Source organism: Urocampus carinirostris, chromosome 5, assembly GCF_059441175.1.
Source record: "Urocampus carinirostris isolate Australia breed hairy pipefish chromosome 5, RoL_Ucar_1.0, whole genome shotgun sequence".
In the NCBI taxonomy this organism is placed as follows: domain Eukaryota; kingdom Metazoa; phylum Chordata; class Actinopteri; order Syngnathiformes; family Syngnathidae; genus Urocampus; species Urocampus carinirostris.
Genome location: NC_142353.1, coordinates 43,113,057 through 43,129,656, shown reverse-complemented (window position 1 = coordinate 43,129,656; position 16,600 = coordinate 43,113,057). Strand labels below are relative to the sequence as shown.

The 16,600-nt window shown below is 40.8% G+C and overlaps 1 protein-coding gene across 1 annotated transcript in view; it reads right to left on the bottom strand.

Moving 5' to 3' along the window:
* gcn1 (GCN1 activator of EIF2AK4) overlaps positions 1-16,600 on the bottom strand; it is a 34,471-nt gene that overhangs the window by 17,383 nt on the left and 488 nt on the right. The window contains exons 2-34 of the mRNA XM_088336914.1: positions 13,405-13,507; positions 9,111-9,174; positions 8,900-9,031; positions 8,652-8,760; positions 7,731-7,829; positions 7,523-7,657; positions 7,268-7,445; positions 6,909-6,983; positions 6,670-6,798; positions 6,545-6,595; positions 6,369-6,467; positions 5,408-5,581; positions 5,162-5,314; positions 4,983-5,075; positions 4,824-4,899; positions 4,582-4,741; positions 4,304-4,493; positions 4,097-4,221; positions 3,789-3,967; positions 3,616-3,709; positions 3,426-3,539; positions 3,081-3,270; positions 2,868-3,020; positions 2,597-2,775; positions 2,407-2,487; positions 2,078-2,221; positions 1,805-1,929; positions 1,457-1,646; positions 1,296-1,366; positions 1,015-1,180; positions 746-940; positions 347-593; positions 57-178 (exon numbers count right to left, since the gene is read on the bottom strand). Coding sequence (XP_088193040.1) covers positions 57-178; positions 347-593; positions 746-940; positions 1,015-1,180; positions 1,296-1,366; positions 1,457-1,646; positions 1,805-1,929; positions 2,078-2,221; positions 2,407-2,487; positions 2,597-2,775; positions 2,868-3,020; positions 3,081-3,270; positions 3,426-3,539; positions 3,616-3,709; positions 3,789-3,967; positions 4,097-4,221; positions 4,304-4,493; positions 4,582-4,741; positions 4,824-4,899; positions 4,983-5,075; positions 5,162-5,314; positions 5,408-5,581; positions 6,369-6,467; positions 6,545-6,595; positions 6,670-6,798; positions 6,909-6,983; positions 7,268-7,445; positions 7,523-7,657; positions 7,731-7,829; positions 8,652-8,760; positions 8,900-9,031; positions 9,111-9,174; positions 13,405-13,507 — 4,395 coding nt within the window. The remainder of the gene's footprint in view (positions 1-56; positions 179-346; positions 594-745; positions 941-1,014; positions 1,181-1,295; positions 1,367-1,456; positions 1,647-1,804; positions 1,930-2,077; positions 2,222-2,406; positions 2,488-2,596; positions 2,776-2,867; positions 3,021-3,080; positions 3,271-3,425; positions 3,540-3,615; positions 3,710-3,788; positions 3,968-4,096; positions 4,222-4,303; positions 4,494-4,581; positions 4,742-4,823; positions 4,900-4,982; positions 5,076-5,161; positions 5,315-5,407; positions 5,582-6,368; positions 6,468-6,544; positions 6,596-6,669; positions 6,799-6,908; positions 6,984-7,267; positions 7,446-7,522; positions 7,658-7,730; positions 7,830-8,651; positions 8,761-8,899; positions 9,032-9,110; positions 9,175-13,404; positions 13,508-16,600) is intronic.

Here is a 16,600-nt window from a genome sequence, read left to right as displayed (position 1 = left end):
AAAAAGCATTTGAAATGGGTCGAGAAAGTTAGGAAAAATAATAAACTTTTTTTTACCTCTCTTACATATTGATTTCCATCTCCAAAGCACAACAGCAGGTGTGGCAGTACATGGACTACATAAGGCTCAAAGAGTTTACCTAACATGTTGCACAGCATCTCAAAGGCAAAAAGTGCCCCTGGAAGAGATAGAATATACATGTTCAGAAAGGTGCAACAATACATATTGATTATTTGACAACTAACCTATCAACAAGTACTCTAGTCATTTTTGTGAAGAACATCTTAAGTTTTATTGAGGTTTTAGCGGTTTGAGTAGCAAGGTTGATTCAGTGCTTTCTACTGACCTTCCCTCCGCCTGAAGTTTTTCTTGTCCTGAATAGCATCAGTTAACGTTGCCATGATCTCCTGCTGCTTGAGAGCCAAAATCCCAAGCCCTTTGACCAGGCCAGCAAGTCCGTATGCAGCACCCTTCCTCTCAGCATACTTGTCACTCTCCAGCAAAAGCTGCAACAGATTTCTTACTATCCCTGCAGCGTCTTCTTTGATGGCAGGCACTAGAGGAGGCAAACAGCTGGCCACGGACTCTTGAACCTACGCAAGGAAAGACAGCAAAAACATTTTGTCCTTGAAGCAAGTAAAAGGAGGCAAACGATCAGTCACTCTGGTTAAATTCTTAACATAACAGCAATACAAAATGTTGATCAAAACTTAATTAAGATTTATTTAAGCCACAAGTTTCTTACCTGCTGTGCTGGTGTAGAAAGCGCCGTGATGAGCTTTGCCACAATAGGTTTGACCTTGGGATCATTTTTATCCAAATGTTTGGCCAACGAGCCCATGAGAATAACCACACTCTGGCGGACGGCATCGTAGCTGGCATCCTGGGGTGCATTTCTCAGAAACTCCTCAAACACAGGCAGCAGGGAGTTCACATTTTCCTGCAACAAGCATTACATACAGACACATAAGAACTTTAAAAAAATTTGATATCATAAACAAAACCAGCACGCACCTTTCCATGTGTGTTGAGGGCTGAGAGGGCAGCTTCCAACATACAGCGCCGCACATCATCATGACGATCGTTCAGAGCATCAGGTACAAAGAAGAGGAATAGCGGAGTCACTTGGGATGTGTCCAAATATTGGGACATCTTGTTGAGAGTGAGAGCAATGCCACATCTAGAGACAAAAATTACAATCTCAATACAAAATGGCTGAAATGTTCTGGACTGTTTGATCAATTTTCATTTCTACACACTGCACAAATACATCATTAAATTCATTTATCTCCTACCTTGCTTCCCATTGATCTGGTGGAGCTTCAGAGATAACTCTGCCCAAGGTATCCAGCACGGGGGGTGGTCTCTTCAACAAAAAAGACGATAAATGCCCATTAGTTTGATTTTGTTTGGACTATCGGTAAAATGTAGAGACTACACTACTATTGGCCCTCACATAAAGTTTTTGATGATAGAGCTCAGTTAGCTGTCCCAGGACTGGCCCAGATTGGTCTCTATAGTGAGAAACGGCAGTTGAGAGAGCTTCAGCTGCAGCAGAACGAACAGCCTCTTCATGGTGAGTGATGTCTCCGATAAGTAGGGAGCAGAGCTCCGGAACCAATTCCAAATCCAGAGACTGCCAGAGTCTGAAGGGGAGATATTAGTTCAAGTTTCTACAAACTGCAAGCTTAAAACAATGCTGAATTTGTTTTAATGGTAACTATACATTATTATTTATATTTCTCTCTTTGTTAAGTACCCCACTAAGATACTATGAATAAATACATAAACTTAATGTGCATACTTTTCAGCAAAGGCTCGTCCCTCTTCTTCAACATCAAACCTGGCGACCCAAAGCCTGCGCAGCAAACTCAGTCCACTCTGCTCTGTACTGTCGGTCGACAAAGCAAACTCCATCTCTGACAAACCCTGCATCAAGGAAACATAATATACATAAATAGTGTATTAAATTTAAAAACACGTCCAACAAATGTAGGATTTTCTGAAAATGAAGTAATTTACTTAAAGTGATAGACTGAAAATTGCTTTAAAAAAAAAAAAACTCTCCAGAACTCACTCTGAGAGCAGCATCACGGACAGAGAAGCAAGGTGAAAGGAGGGCAGTGAGCAGGACATCAATCTCAGACTGTTCTGCCACGGTGCAACCTTCGCCTCCTCCAGCGCTGTCACACAGCGCTGTTAGACACTGAGATGCCAACACCTGATAAGATAAATTAACAAATCAGATTAAGATTCATGACAAACATGTAAAAATAAACCAATGCAGAAGAATCAATGTTAGCACTTGTGACAAAAATGTTCTATTGATGTCATGAATTAGACTACTGAAATGTTACATTCACAATTTAACATCATTGAATGGCTTTATTTATCAGAAGAGGTTGCCTGAATTCTTGGGGTGGCGGTGGAAATTATTCTGATCAGCAGTATCAGCATGTTGACACGTGGAAGAAGCTCAGGGCCATTCTGAAAAGGTTAACAAAAACAAGCAAAAAAAACTGTTGTTTTAAAGATGCATGTAAGACTAACCTTAATACAGAAAAGGTTGAACTTCAAGATGAAAAGCTATGGGTACCTCGTCTACAACGGTGGCGTCATCTGTCTGAGCTCGAAGCTGACAGTGCTCATAGATAACTTGCAAAGCTTTAGTCATCAAATTCTCAGTCTCCTCTGTATTCCCAGAGGACTCCCTGAGAGTAGCGTTGAGGAAAGGAAAGCAGAAACAAAAGGCAGGGGCTGGAAGTGGAGCCATTGCTGGACAAAGGGGCGAAACGTGAAACATCAGAGATTAAAAACACTTTACACCTGGAAGGTATTTGACAAGTATAGCCTATGCCCATCCTTACCACCACCTTTGCTGGCTCTCTGAGGGACAGTGTGTTGATGTAGTAGTTGTACAGTGCGGTTAACTGCTTTGCTCAGGTCCTCCTGCTCCCAGGCCTCATCCAGTTCACACTCAGGCTTCAGCAATCGTAAAGTCACATGTCCCACGAGAACACCTTAAAGAAGTAATACATTAGAATACAGTTACCGATATATCTACGAAGCAAGTTGAGTACCGAGATGATGGGGTAGGAGGCAGGCTCCAATGTCCAAGAAAATCTGCTGGATGCGTGGAGCTGTCAGCGGTGAGTGCAACAGGGGCAACAGAACCTGGAGGACCGAAGGGAGCTCTCTGGTGATATGAGCTGGCTTCTCTTTTAGAATAGCCCCTAGGAGGCCTGTCAGGCTTTGGAACTCGACATCGAGCTGTGGAAAATAGGAGTCAACAGCAAAAAAGTTACAACTTATTTGTAGGCTTTATATGAATGATCTCCTTAGAAATGAGAATGTGCTCCCAAGGGGTTATCCTTTAAAGCAATAAACAACATATGGTCTAATTAGCAATTAGTTTTCCATCTTACCCCTTGTAGTCTCTTGCGAATAGAGTGCTCTTTCTCCCGTTGCATTTCAATCATCTCCTTCTGTTTGCTGGTGAGCTGCACTTCATTTTTTATCCCTCGTTTCTTCTTAATCTCCTTTGAATCAGATAATTATTTTTTAAGACTGCGATACGGCATTAAGTAACTACAGGGGAAATTCACTGTAAATTACCTCCTCTAACTCAAGTCCAATTATCTGTTCCTTGTACGAGTACGCTTTGTTCTCTTTCTTGATATTGCTCTTCTTGGTGCTGTCTTTCTGTGCACTAGTAAGAGTGAAGGAAAGTGGAAGGATAATGAAATATTCCACACAAATGAGATGGCAGACCAAATGTAATGTTTTACCTCTCAATGATGGAGTTGTCATAAAGTTCCCCTTCGGGTGTCAGCATGATAGCGTACTCCTCCCTTGTGACCTGAACTAGAGCAGGTAGGGAAAGCTCTTTGGTTACGTGAGTGATGACGCGGGGTAAAAGCTTGTCAGGAGAAAGGCCGCAGAGGGCACCAACGGCATTTTTCACTGCCTGGGGGAAAAAAAAAGAAATTTTTCCTCAGAAAATATATTTTAACTTATTTTTTATGAAGATTTTTCTGGACAATAGTTTTGAATACAAAACAAATAATGGGAAATAAGAGTAATATTACATTTTTACCTGGTTATCAGTGTTGACCTCTAACAGATGAGGCAGAATGGCCTCCAGATTTTTTTCTATGAATTCTTCTGCTTTTACATTCATGGAGGACAGCAGGAATGGCCATAGACCACTGCGAGCTTCAACTTTGTGAGATACACAAAGAACAAGCAGGATGTAAAAAACAACAAATACTTCAGAGTACAACAAAATGTTCCTTCCTTGTACCTAATGATGGGTGATGAGCAACAATAAGGACTTCCATGGCCAATTCCTCAGATTCATTTTGGTCACCCCACTGTCCAGCTGAGGAGCATATCACATGTAACGCATCCAACAGGACACGGGGGCGCGTGTAGTTGCGACCGAGATCAGTCATCTCTCCGGATTCCAACACTAGGGCATCCTGGGGTAGAGCCTGACAGAACAAAACAAAAATAATGCCACATCTCTTCAATGGCAAGAAAATATATGACAATAATGCATTTAAAATCGCAACCCCGCACTTTGTGTTTGTTGATAACAGCTCGGAGTTCTCCTAAAAGGCCCTTGGCAAGATTGGAGCCACCCAAGGAAGAAAGCAGTTTTCGGACTGTCTGCTTCGCCCGTTTCCTCACACGCCAGCTCTGAGACAACAGGACCGCCACAGTTGCGCTGTGGTACATCCTAGAAAAAGGTCATGACGTGTAACTGTAATCTCCTCTCAGAAATGAGCTCCAGCAAAACTCAAACGTTTTTTTGCACTCACTGAAATTTGCTGGTGTTGAGCCTGTGGGCATGATCCAAAAATAGTCTTTCGCAAAGCATTAGAACCGTCAGCTGAGCTAAGGACAAACCATTGGCAAAAAAACGATTGGTTGACATGTTCATTCTACTCATGACTAATAATTAGAACAGATTTCCTCACTTTCATTATTGGCCTGGGAGATGAACTTCTCAGTTGTAAAAAGAGGTTTCTTATCATCCAAAATCAAGTTCCAAAAGGTAGAAAATTTTGCTTCTGTGGAAAGTGCATCAACAGTCAATTATAAAGCCTATAGTTTTTAGCAGTCTTAATGATTAACACTACTAAATCTTAAACATCACCTGTCATTGCTTCAAGCAGGGATAGCCGACACAAAAGAACCGAAGCTGCCACGCCTTCATTGAGCAAAGCATGCTGGGTGTTTTGTGCTGCAGCTTTTTCCACTGTTTGAAGCAGTAAGGGGACCAGGCAGGAGGCTTGGGACAGAGCATCGCCTAAAAAGGTGAGTAAAATAAAGAGAAATAAAAGTTTACAATTGAACGTGATCACAAAATGTCTTGCTTTTAAAGGCTTTAGTAAGAACAGACCTTTGAAGGCCCCTAGCATGGCCTGGATGTAGGCATGGCGAACCAAAGTGGTGGATGTTTTGAGGGTGAAAGCCTTCTGGAACCAATCCAGCAAAGTACTGGGAATCTGCACCGTCAGGCGACTGCTCCATTGGGAAAGAACAGAAACCCCGTGCACCAATGTGCCCTCATGCACTATAATGAAAAGGTAGTAAAAAACAAATAAAAAACAAAAACTGTAATAAGTGTTGAGGTAAGTTACATTTCAATTAAATCAGTATGTATTTCAAAGGAAGTGTCAGGGTGGTACAGGTTCTCCCACTAGTTTTAAACTTATATCACAAATAAAAAGTCAAACATTAATGAGAAGAGAAAGGTCAATAAAGATATCTAATTGTCCACTGCCATTATTTCATTAATATACATTAGAATTCAGGGCAGCACGGCGGTGCAGTGGTTGGTGCATGTGCAGCACAGTTCTGAGGTCATGAGATCGAACCTCCTGTGTGGAGATTGCATGTTCTCCCCGTGCTAGTGTGGGTTTCCTCCGGGCACTCCTGTTTCCTCCCATATTCCAAAAACATGCACGTCAGGTTAATTGGCCGGTCCAAATCGTCTCGAGGTGTGAATGAGTGAGCGAATAGTGTGCCCGGCGACTGGCTGGCAACCAGTTCAGGGTGTCCCCTGCCCACCGCCCGAAGATAGCTGAGATGGGCTCCAGCACCCCCCCGACCCTACTGAGGATAAGTGGTGCAGATGATGGATGGAATGACATTAGAATTCAGTCCAGTTCTAGCTTATTTCTTAAAGTCTAAGGATAGAAAACCGATCTTTGCAACGTTTTAAAATTGTTATCTTTCCCATTTGGGATTTTGATTTGTTATTTGGAAATAAAAAAAAAAAAGTAAATTCTATCTGGAACACTTCCCAATAACAATCAAGCAAAGGAACAAAGAAGTGTGGAGAGAAAAACAGTCAATACCTTCCTGCTGCAAAAAAGGGATGAACATCCCTGTGACAGCCGCATTCAGAGATTGGCCTGAGCTCCCCGACACGACATGGTTGCTGCAGCTGCCAATTCCTGCAAGTAGTTTATACACCGCAGGTTAATCATCACTGCCGTACATAATCGGGTAAACTTCCCAAGATGTCTCATACCTGATAAAACACTCATCTTTTGGGTGACAACTGTGAGCTTTCCTTCAGACCCTAAACAGTGTAAATATAGACATTGCAGCATGAGGTAATACAAGGAAATTGGTTGGATGGCAAACTTTTTTCACCTCCAAGAATCTTGAAAAGATGTGTGACTATGTCCTGTACAGCAGTGGAGTCACTACACTGCTGTGCCAAGTTCTTCAGTGCCTGGATCGCTTCCTCCATGAGATGGGTGTTGTTGGCTTTAAGTTGGCCTGAACAAATATAAAATAAAACATTGATGGTGTGTCCCTGCTTTTTTGTGTATAAAATACAGCTAGGTAAATTCTAAATAGACAAAACACAAATAAGTTTCATTACTTACTTGCTACAGCCTTTCCAATATCCATTGCATACTGACTGAGATCAATAGTCAGTGCAGACAGCAAGCAGGAAATAGCTGTTTAGAAGTTTTAGAAGAAATGGATGAATCAGTTTATTTTGATCAATCAGTAACAAAAAAATAAAACAGCACACTGAATAATCATCAAAATATTAAACAGATCAAAGGGGTATACGCTGAAAGTTATGCTTTTTTACTAACTACCCTATATTTTAAGCATTTTTCACATAAATTACGGAACAGTGGATTGTTCTCTTTAATGTGACAGATGCCTTATTAGAAATTGACAAAGAACAAATGTGACATAATTCCCGCTGATGGGAATCCAGAAAGCCCCTCACCTTGCATGGCGTTCTCTGGACTTCGAAGCATTGTCTTCTGAATACTGGGGAGAAGCTGTTCCTTGAACTCAGAATGAGAGACGTGGCGCAACAGGGAGCCACTTTTGTCCAGAATGTGCTGATGTGTTTTTGTTTTGCTCATCAATACTGATTTTATGTAGAGGTCCAACATGGCGCTCTAAAAAACAGAATAGTTCAGTTTTTCTTACTACAAAGCACTTACTTTACATTGCAGAATGACATAAACCGAATCACCTTATGTTTTTCAATTGTAGCTTTGTCTTTCTGAGCTGTGCAGAAGTCCAAACACACACCCAGCATTGCCAATGTTGTAGGGCTTTGGTCCAGGCTCAACAAAGCGCCGATGTATTGATCAACCAAACCCGGATTCTGGGACAAAGATGTCAAATATTCATAAGCCGGTGGTAACATGCCAACATGAATCATGATTTCCAAAACTCACACTTTCACAGAGATGACTGATATTCTTTAAGCTTGACTTCTGAGCGGTAGATTTGGCACCACCAACAACCTCTGCCACAAGCAGACTCTGGACGTGAACCTGAGTGATAACAGCCCAACATCATATTATGATTAAGTGACTTTTTAAGTTAGTGAAACGTAAATTCCTTCACAAATATCACAGAAAACTACTGTTTCAACATGGTTGTTCAGGATAAACTTCAGGAACCGTCCTCTTATGGTTCAGATCATACCTCTCAGGTAGGTCGCACTGTGTTAAATATGGTGAAATGACATCGGAGATGATAATTCACGCCTTTTACACTTCCCGTCTCGATGACTGTAATGCACTACTCTCCGGTCTCCCCAAGTCCAAAATTAAGAGCCTTCAGCTGGTACAAAATGCTGCAGCGAGGCTTTTAACTAAGACAAGAAAATTTGATCCCATGACCTCGATTTTAGCTAACCTGCATTGGCTCCCTGCTCTTTCCCCTGAGATTCGATCTGCAACCTCAGTGGAAATGTTTAAATCTAAGCTTAAAACACTCTCTATTCTATAGCATATGAATAACCTATATTTCATGTTGACAATATATATATCTGTGTATTATTTGCCCTCATGTAGGTTTTAGATCAGGGGATGGAGTCTTAATAGTCTGTGGTTTGCAATAATCTGTGGTCTGTGCAGCCCTTTGAGACTCTTAGAGGTTAAGCTCGTCACAAATAAACATGACTTGACTTGAATTGTCTGTTTTGGTGAAAGTAAATGTGTTTCTTTACAATATTTAAGTGTTTCCAGAGATCTAACCATTCTAAATAGCTGGATGCACTCTTTACAAGAAAAGCGGAAATGTATCACTCATGATGAAATGAAAAAACAAAAAATCAAAACTTTACAAAGGTAAAAATTTCAGTTAGTCACCATTTTATTCCAAGCTGGTCCCTGTCTTTTCTCCGGAACAGAAAAAACAGCGGGAACTAACAGGCAGGTCCAAGACAGGCCGATGAAGGCAGCGGAGCCTGTACTTTTCCTGAAAAACGATTTGTTGAGTTTAAAGAAAAAAACTTGCCATAATTCAATCATCAAACCTACATGTTTACATCATCTAGCTAATATTTCTGCCTTCACTAGTTGAAACAATAAAAACAATTGTGACATGAAATACATACCCCGGCTCTCCATTTTTATTGACAAGTCCACTGTTAAGAAGGCAATGGAGGAGGCTCGTTACGAGAACATCGGGCTGCCGTTCAGCCAGTTGAGCAATGGCGGAGAGGATCTCTCTGCGGGATGCAGCATCCCTTACAAGTACAAAGGTGAAAAAAAACGAAATTAATGAAACCAACATAAAAAATGTCGTCGACATTGGCACAAGCTTACCTGTATCTGTGGGGGGTGAGGCAGAACAGCTTGCATAGGCCTTTGATAGCAGGCTCAGGTAATTCTAAAACAAAGTAGACACACAAACCATTATTACCAGACACACTTACAGGGATCCTCACAGGATTTTGCCATCCAACTTCAAGACGTTTTAAGACCACATCCAATGAAATTTAAGACCAAGAATGAGGAAAATATTGCATACCTTAGGGTTCCTATAACTGAAGGCAAGTAAAATTTAAGACTTTGAGACTTTAATGCCTTTTGAAATCAAATTTAAGACTAAGTAAATGAATTGAATGAAACGGTGTAGTCAAACCTGGGCTGTTCAATTCTATCCGGCACATTTTGACTAGATGTGATCTTGCACCAATAGCGGACGTGCAGCTCAAGCCGTTATGTTTTTGTGGTGTGGTTGGGTTCTCAAACATTAAAATAAATATGTCCTTGTTAGCATTCGCAACGAGCTGATCCAAAATGTACCGGGCTACTCCAAACGTGCTAATGTAGGCTATCTTGTTAAAACTTCATAGAAACGAGTGGGCAATGTCAGAGTCAGGGAACATTGCACGGAATAAGTCTCCAAATCGCTCAGTTGACTTAAATGATAGGTGTTTTCGTCAGCGTGTTCTAACACCACAGAACCTTCGCTTTCACTGCAGGTGTACTTCCCAAAGTGCAAAGATGTGATGCAAATGCCGTCCCGGTTGTCATCAGATGTCCGGGTGGGGGCACAGTGGAAACAAAAGATGAAGTGAACCGGAAAAATACCTGGCATCTGTTGGCAACTCAATTATGAAGCCATGTGTTTCACGCTTGGTGTAACAGAGTTGAAATTTGATTGTTTTGAATGTTTTTTTGAATTCTCACAAAATCTGTGTTTTTGTTGTATTACTGTTAATATTCTGGTACCTCATTCAATTGTTAAGTCATGGGCGTCTGCGATTGCCTTTTTCGTTTGGCACTTTATGGGCTTCGGCGCTTGCCGTAGCTTCAGCTAATTTAAATCGCGCTGAAGGTAAGATGTGCCCAATATCAGTCGGATAAAAAAAATGCATATTTTGCTAGATATAGGAGCTGCTTTCACAAATTATTTTTGTATTTAAAGATACATAAGTTGTGCTAAATGATGTATATTAAAAAAGCACTAAATATGAAGTAAAGTAATACAGCTTGAAACAATGACGCAACATGTTTTGATGCAAACACGCCACGAGGTGCGGCCTGTTGAGTGATGACCCGTTTTTTGTATCTTTAATGTTTTAGATAATTGTAGTCGTGAACAGATTGTTTTGTTTACTGAATGCAGGTACGTGGGAAAGTTATGTTCATTGTTATTATTAAAGTTTCACTATTAATGTGCTCGCATGTTGTCTGCTTGCCGTAGCGTCAGCTAATTTGCATCGCGCTGAAGATTAATGCAGTCGTGAACAGATGCCCTGACTTTTGTATTGTTTTGTTTACTGAATGCAGGCAATAAACCGAGTGACTGTGAAACCTTGTGTCGCGCATGATTGAGGGTCGTTACATTTGCATATGCGACTCTAATGCATTGACTCCTGTGGTGTCCAGTTTAAAATACTTCTTGCGCACAATACATAGTGCCTCGTATACATTACCTGGCACAAGCTTTTAGCCATGGCAAAAAACGTTTGTCGGACAGCCACTTCTCATTAAATGTACTTTCCCATGCTCCAAAGTAAATTCAAAGTGTTTGCAGTCATATGCACAGTAAAGAACCACAATTCCCTGTAACAGAGTTGAAATTGGATTGTTTTGAGTTTTTGGGATTCTCACAAAAACTGTGTTTTTGTTGCATTATTGTTAAAACTCGGGTACCGCATTCATTTGTTAAGTTATGGGCGTGTGTGCGACTGTCTTTTTCGTTTGGCACTTTATGGGCTTCTGCGCTTGCCGTACCTTCAGCTATATTACCTCGTGCTGAAGGTAAGCTGTGCCCAATATCAGTTTGAGTAAAAGGTCATATTTTGCTAAATATGGGAGCTGCTTTCATGAACTATTTTTGTATATAAATGTATACAAGTTGTGCTAAAAGATGCATAAAAAAGCACTAATTAAAAGTAAAGTAATGCAGCCTGAAACGATGATTACTGTGATGCAACATGTTTCAATGCAACCACGCCACGAGGTGCGGCATGTTGAGTGATGTACCGTTTTTGTATTTTTGTTGATGTTTTAGTTGTATGCAGTCGTGCACAGACGCCCTGACTTCTTTGTATTGTTCCTCCGATGGAGGAATCTGCCACACTAAACTGTGCAAATTTGGAGACTTGCCTTACTGAGATAAAAGAGTGGATGTCACTCAATTTCTTGCGTCTTAACTCTGAAAAGACCGAAATGTTAGTTATTGGTCCATCTAAATGCCGCGACTTATTCTCTAAAACTGCTGTGAACATTGACAAATGTCACATCACACAGAGTGACTCACTTAAAAATGTAGGTGTCACATTTGACCCCGATCTGTCCTTTAAAACACATGTGAAGAAAATTACTAGAACCGCTTTCTTCCATCTTCGTAACATTGCTAGAATTCGTCCTATACTGTCTCAGTCGGATGTGGAGATTATAATTCACGCGTTTGTTACTTCACGTCTCGATTACTGTAATGCACTACACTCCAGTCTTCCGATGACCAGACTCAAGAGTCTTCAGCTGGTACAAAATGCTGCAGCGAGGCTTTTAACTAGGACAAAAAAGTCAGACCACATCACCCCAATTTTGGCTAACCTGCATTGGCTCCCTGTTAGCCTAAGATGTGATTTCAAGGTTCTCTTATTATTATACAAAATCATACATGAACTTTCCCCCTCATATCTTTCAGATCTGATTTCCCCCTATGTTCCGGCCCGAAGCCCTCGTTCTGAGAGCGCCGGTCTTCTGGTGATCTCAAGAGCCAAGAAGTGTTCCGCAGGTTCGAGAGCGTTCTCCATCCGGGCACCGGTGTTGTGGAATGCTCTTCCCCGAGATCCGATCTGCAACCTCAGACTACAGCTTAAAACTCACTTCTACTCTATAGCATATGAATAACCTAAACTGCTTATGTGTAATAACCTGTGAAACCCTTTGAGACTCTTTGTGGTTAAGGGCTATACAAATAAAAATGACTTGACTTGACTTTTGTTTACTGAATACAGTCAATAAAATGAGTGACTGTGAACCCTTGTGTCATGCATGATTGAGGGTCGTTACACCTGCGCAATGAAATTCTTACTTTGCTGTCCACACAGTTGCCAGCATAATATAACTAAAACTATGTACAGTACACGTATACATAAAAGGATATTATGAATATTAAAACTCAAAAGGAGTTGAGGCAATAAGATAAAAATAGGATAAAACAGAGTTGAAACGTCTCAGTCTGAAGTTGCTGTGTGTTGTGGGTAGACCTAAGATCTGCTTTGAAAGGCCTTACAGAAACCAAATCACGGTTTTGATAGTTTCATGATTGTGGTAATGCAGTGTTGTCATAAAGGTAAATCATGAAATTATAAAAAAAGACAGTTGATTAATGATACTAAATTCTTAGTTCCAACAAATACAATTCTTAATAATGTGTTCACATTTTAAGACCTTCAAAAATTGAGTTTAATGTTAATGCCAACTGAAGCCTTAGTTTTTAGAATAATGCCTTTGAGGCCGTTTCAAGGATCCACAGGAACCCTGTATTAAGTCTATCACAAAGATAAGACAGAAATATTAAGACATTTGAGAGTTACATGTCAAGTCATGTTTATTTGTGACACCCTTAATCACAAAGAGTCTCAAAGGGCTGCACAGACCACAGATTATTGCAAACCATAGACTATTATTACACCATCCCCTGATCTAAAGCCTACATGAGGTTATGGAAAAACTCAAAAACCTCAGGATGAGGAAAGTGAAGAAACTTTGAGAAGGGACCGCACATGAGGTTATCCGCTGTTGCAATGACAAATAATACACAGATATTGTCGACATAAAATATAGGTTATTCATATGCTATAGAATACAAGTGTGTTTGAGGTTTAGATTTAAACATTTCCACTGAGGTTGGAGATTGAATCTCAGGGGGAAGAGCATTCCACAGTACCGGGGCCCGAATGGAGAATGCTCTCAACAAACCTGCGGATCTCTTCTCTCTTTGACTCTTGGGATCACTAGTAGACCAGGATTTTCAGAGCGAAGAATGCGTTTAGGGCTTTAATTCTCAGTATTCAAATTGAAGTTTTACGACCTTGCGGGAACCTTGACTAAGCACAATTTAAAAATGAATAAAAAGCACGCACAAACTCACCTTTACCCTTTAAACATTGTTTCAGCTCTCCAAAAATCTCCTTACGCTCTTTCACACTGGCTGTGGTGACATTAAGAGCAAATTTCTTAAGCGTCTCGGAGACCTGGAGAAGAAACATGAGGCATTTGTTACACTAGACCAGGGGTCGGCAACCTACGACACGCGTGCCAGCAGTGGCACGCAAGCACACAGCAAAATAATACTGATCTTTTTTTAAATGCGCATTTTTAACTGAAATTTAGTCATTTTCAGTTCTGCATCGTGTTTTTTAAAGGCTTTACGGTCGCGCCGCTCCTCCTCTGCTCCGTCTGTGAGTGGTTCAGAGGGGAGGAGGAGATCCGTGTTTTAACCCTGCCACAGAAACACCGGCGCGCGATTAACGAATGAATCAGGACCGCTCCTCCAGCGAAAAAAATGGTCTTTTCCATCCAGAGTGGCAGATGACTGCGGCAAAAAAAAATGTCCGTGCTGTTTGTGCATTGTGTTTCGAGAGCGTTGTACCTCGCACATCAAGTGTTAAACGATATTACGAGACGAAACATAAACAAGGATGAGTCTTACAAGGCGCAGACATTAAAACGTCCAGATACGGCAAACAAACACAGACCCTGAAAACTGTTGACACTGCTAAAAACACAAGCTATCACATTGCTTACTGCATAGTGAGGTTATATACTATTTTAGTATATATATTTGGTTTTAGTGTATAAAATAGTATATAACTTCAATAGCAAAGCATGGAAAAACCTTTACTGATGGCGAATATATTAAAAAAGCGTCTGTGCGTTTCAAGTTATGATATTTTCTGCAATAAGATTTCATTGATGAATGGTATGGTAGCTGTCTATAGCACTTTTTTTTTTATTGTAGTTCATTGTTGCTAAAGAATGGTGGAGTGTTGTGGTAAAAAGTTGAAGTCATGGACGTCTACAGGCCTTTCCACATGTTGCTCACGTTGATTTTTTTTAGTTTATTAATGAACAAGAATAGTCAGTGCACTGGTTTGCCCGCGTCCCTGCGTCCTAGACGCATCATTTTTGCTGGGGACGCATGGTCTCAAATCAACCTGCGTCCCCGGGACGCAACTTTTTTTGCCCTAAAATTGTCGTTATTAGCCGATTACTTTTCTTTAACAAAGATTTACTGCACTCCAAACTTTTCGTCAGGCAGATCTGCCATTGTTGTTTTTATCTCGCGGTTCGAGTTTTCGTCTGCACGCCGATCTCTGCCAACGAGATCTCGTTGCTTCAAGATTACGTCATTGTTGTGGTGCTTGCCGTCGAGCATAGGTTAAGTATGCCTCCGAAAAAACAGTATTAGGTGAAAATCAACACAAAATTGGTAATTTCTTCAGTGTCAGTAATAAGTCGAAAAATAATCCGAAAGTGATAACGGCAATAATTACGGCACAAAAAACGGCGGAGAAATTCATACCTGTCAACTTGTGCGTTTTTGCTGTACAAAGTACGTTTATTATGCATTTTAAGACGTGTACGACGTACAAGAAAATCTGTACGGAAAAACGCAAATTTCTCAATGATGGGTACCATCCGGTATACACCGACTATCACGAAACGGCAAATCAATCAAGTCAAACGCTTTTGAGTTGTATAGTGAAAGGAAGGCCGTCTTTTTTTATAGAACCGGCTTTTTTGGCTCAACTCATTAAAGAGAGCCGGCTCTCAAACGGCTCACTTGCTTTGATGATTGATATTACGAATTATGTTGTATAAAGAAGTTAAGAAATAAAGGAAGGAGAAAATGAAAAAAAAGACAGGTTTGTGGTTATCGCTTTACAATAATTTGATGCAGAAAATGAATTCATAATTTGATGATTAAAACTAAATGAATATATAAATGTATATTATATATTTGTCACAGATTTACAATTTCAACCTCGATAACACTAAATTTTGGGGACCCATAGATCTCTGTTGGGACCCATAGATTTTTGAGCATGCGAGTCCCCGGGACCCATCACTTTTCACAGCTAAAATGAACACTGAATAGTGGAAGATAAATTGGTCAATTATACGATTTCAATGTATATTCATGTTGTATATTTGGACTAGTGTAAAATGACAGCTCTGATGGATATAAAAAAAAATATTATCGAGTCATTAATCTTAGTGTGGCACATTGATTTACAAGGAAATTTGAAAGTAGCACTCCACACCAAAAAGGTTGCTGACCCTTGCACTAGACCAAAAGTGTGTACATTTGAAAAATGATCTTAGTAGGATAGTGGAGTGGGTGTCGATTATATGAGCTTTAATGATGGTAAATGGGATTCTGGACACATGGAGAGGATGGATGAGGTGCTAATGTTGAAGAGGATCTACAAAGCAGAAGTAAATACCAGCTCGGTAGCCTAGATAGTAGGGCGCCCGCTCTGAGACTGGGAGGTCGCTGGTTCAAGCGACTTACAACATTGGTACTCATTGCCTCCCTGCTTGGCGCTCGGCATTAAGGGCTGGAATTGGGGGGGTTTGGTCACCTAACGACTAAAATGGCTGCGCCCCGTTTGGCTGGGGCTGCATCGGCTCGCTACAGTTTAACTGTACGGGTCAGGTGTATTGACATTTCGTTCTGTGTGCATTGTTACAAAGAATGACAATAAAAGTAAATTCTATTCTATTCTAAATGGAAGGAGACCAAGAGGAAGGTCGCGATTGACGTGGATGGTGTTATGAGTGCACTGCAGGAAAGAGGTCTAAATATAATGGAAGCTAGAGCTCTTGTTGGTGATAGAACGGAGTGGAGAGGTGTTGTGAAAGGATAGTGGGATTGTGGACGCGTTCTTAAGGATGGGCTGGGCACCTGTATGACGCGGCAGGGGTAAACCAGTGAAAGCTGTCGGGCCCTGCTCTTGAACAAAAGAGAGTGTTGTGTCATCCTGACCCGAGTGACTTTCTGGTGTCCTATTTCATCTGGAGGGACGAAAGCATGACCAACTTAGGTGCCGAACTTGTTTGGGTGTTTGGGCAATTGGGTTGGCCATGGTCCAAAACTTTTTGTGAGTGTTTTTTTGCTATTTTTTTCTCCTTTTATTTTCTTTGTTATTGTATTGGTTTGTCTTGCTGTCGGTCACCCCTTTTGAGGGATATGACCATGGTAGATAGATAGAAATGGGATGTAGCGCCTTAAGGCCTCAGTGGAAAATCAACTAGTGATCACTCTCAAGAAAAGGACTGAT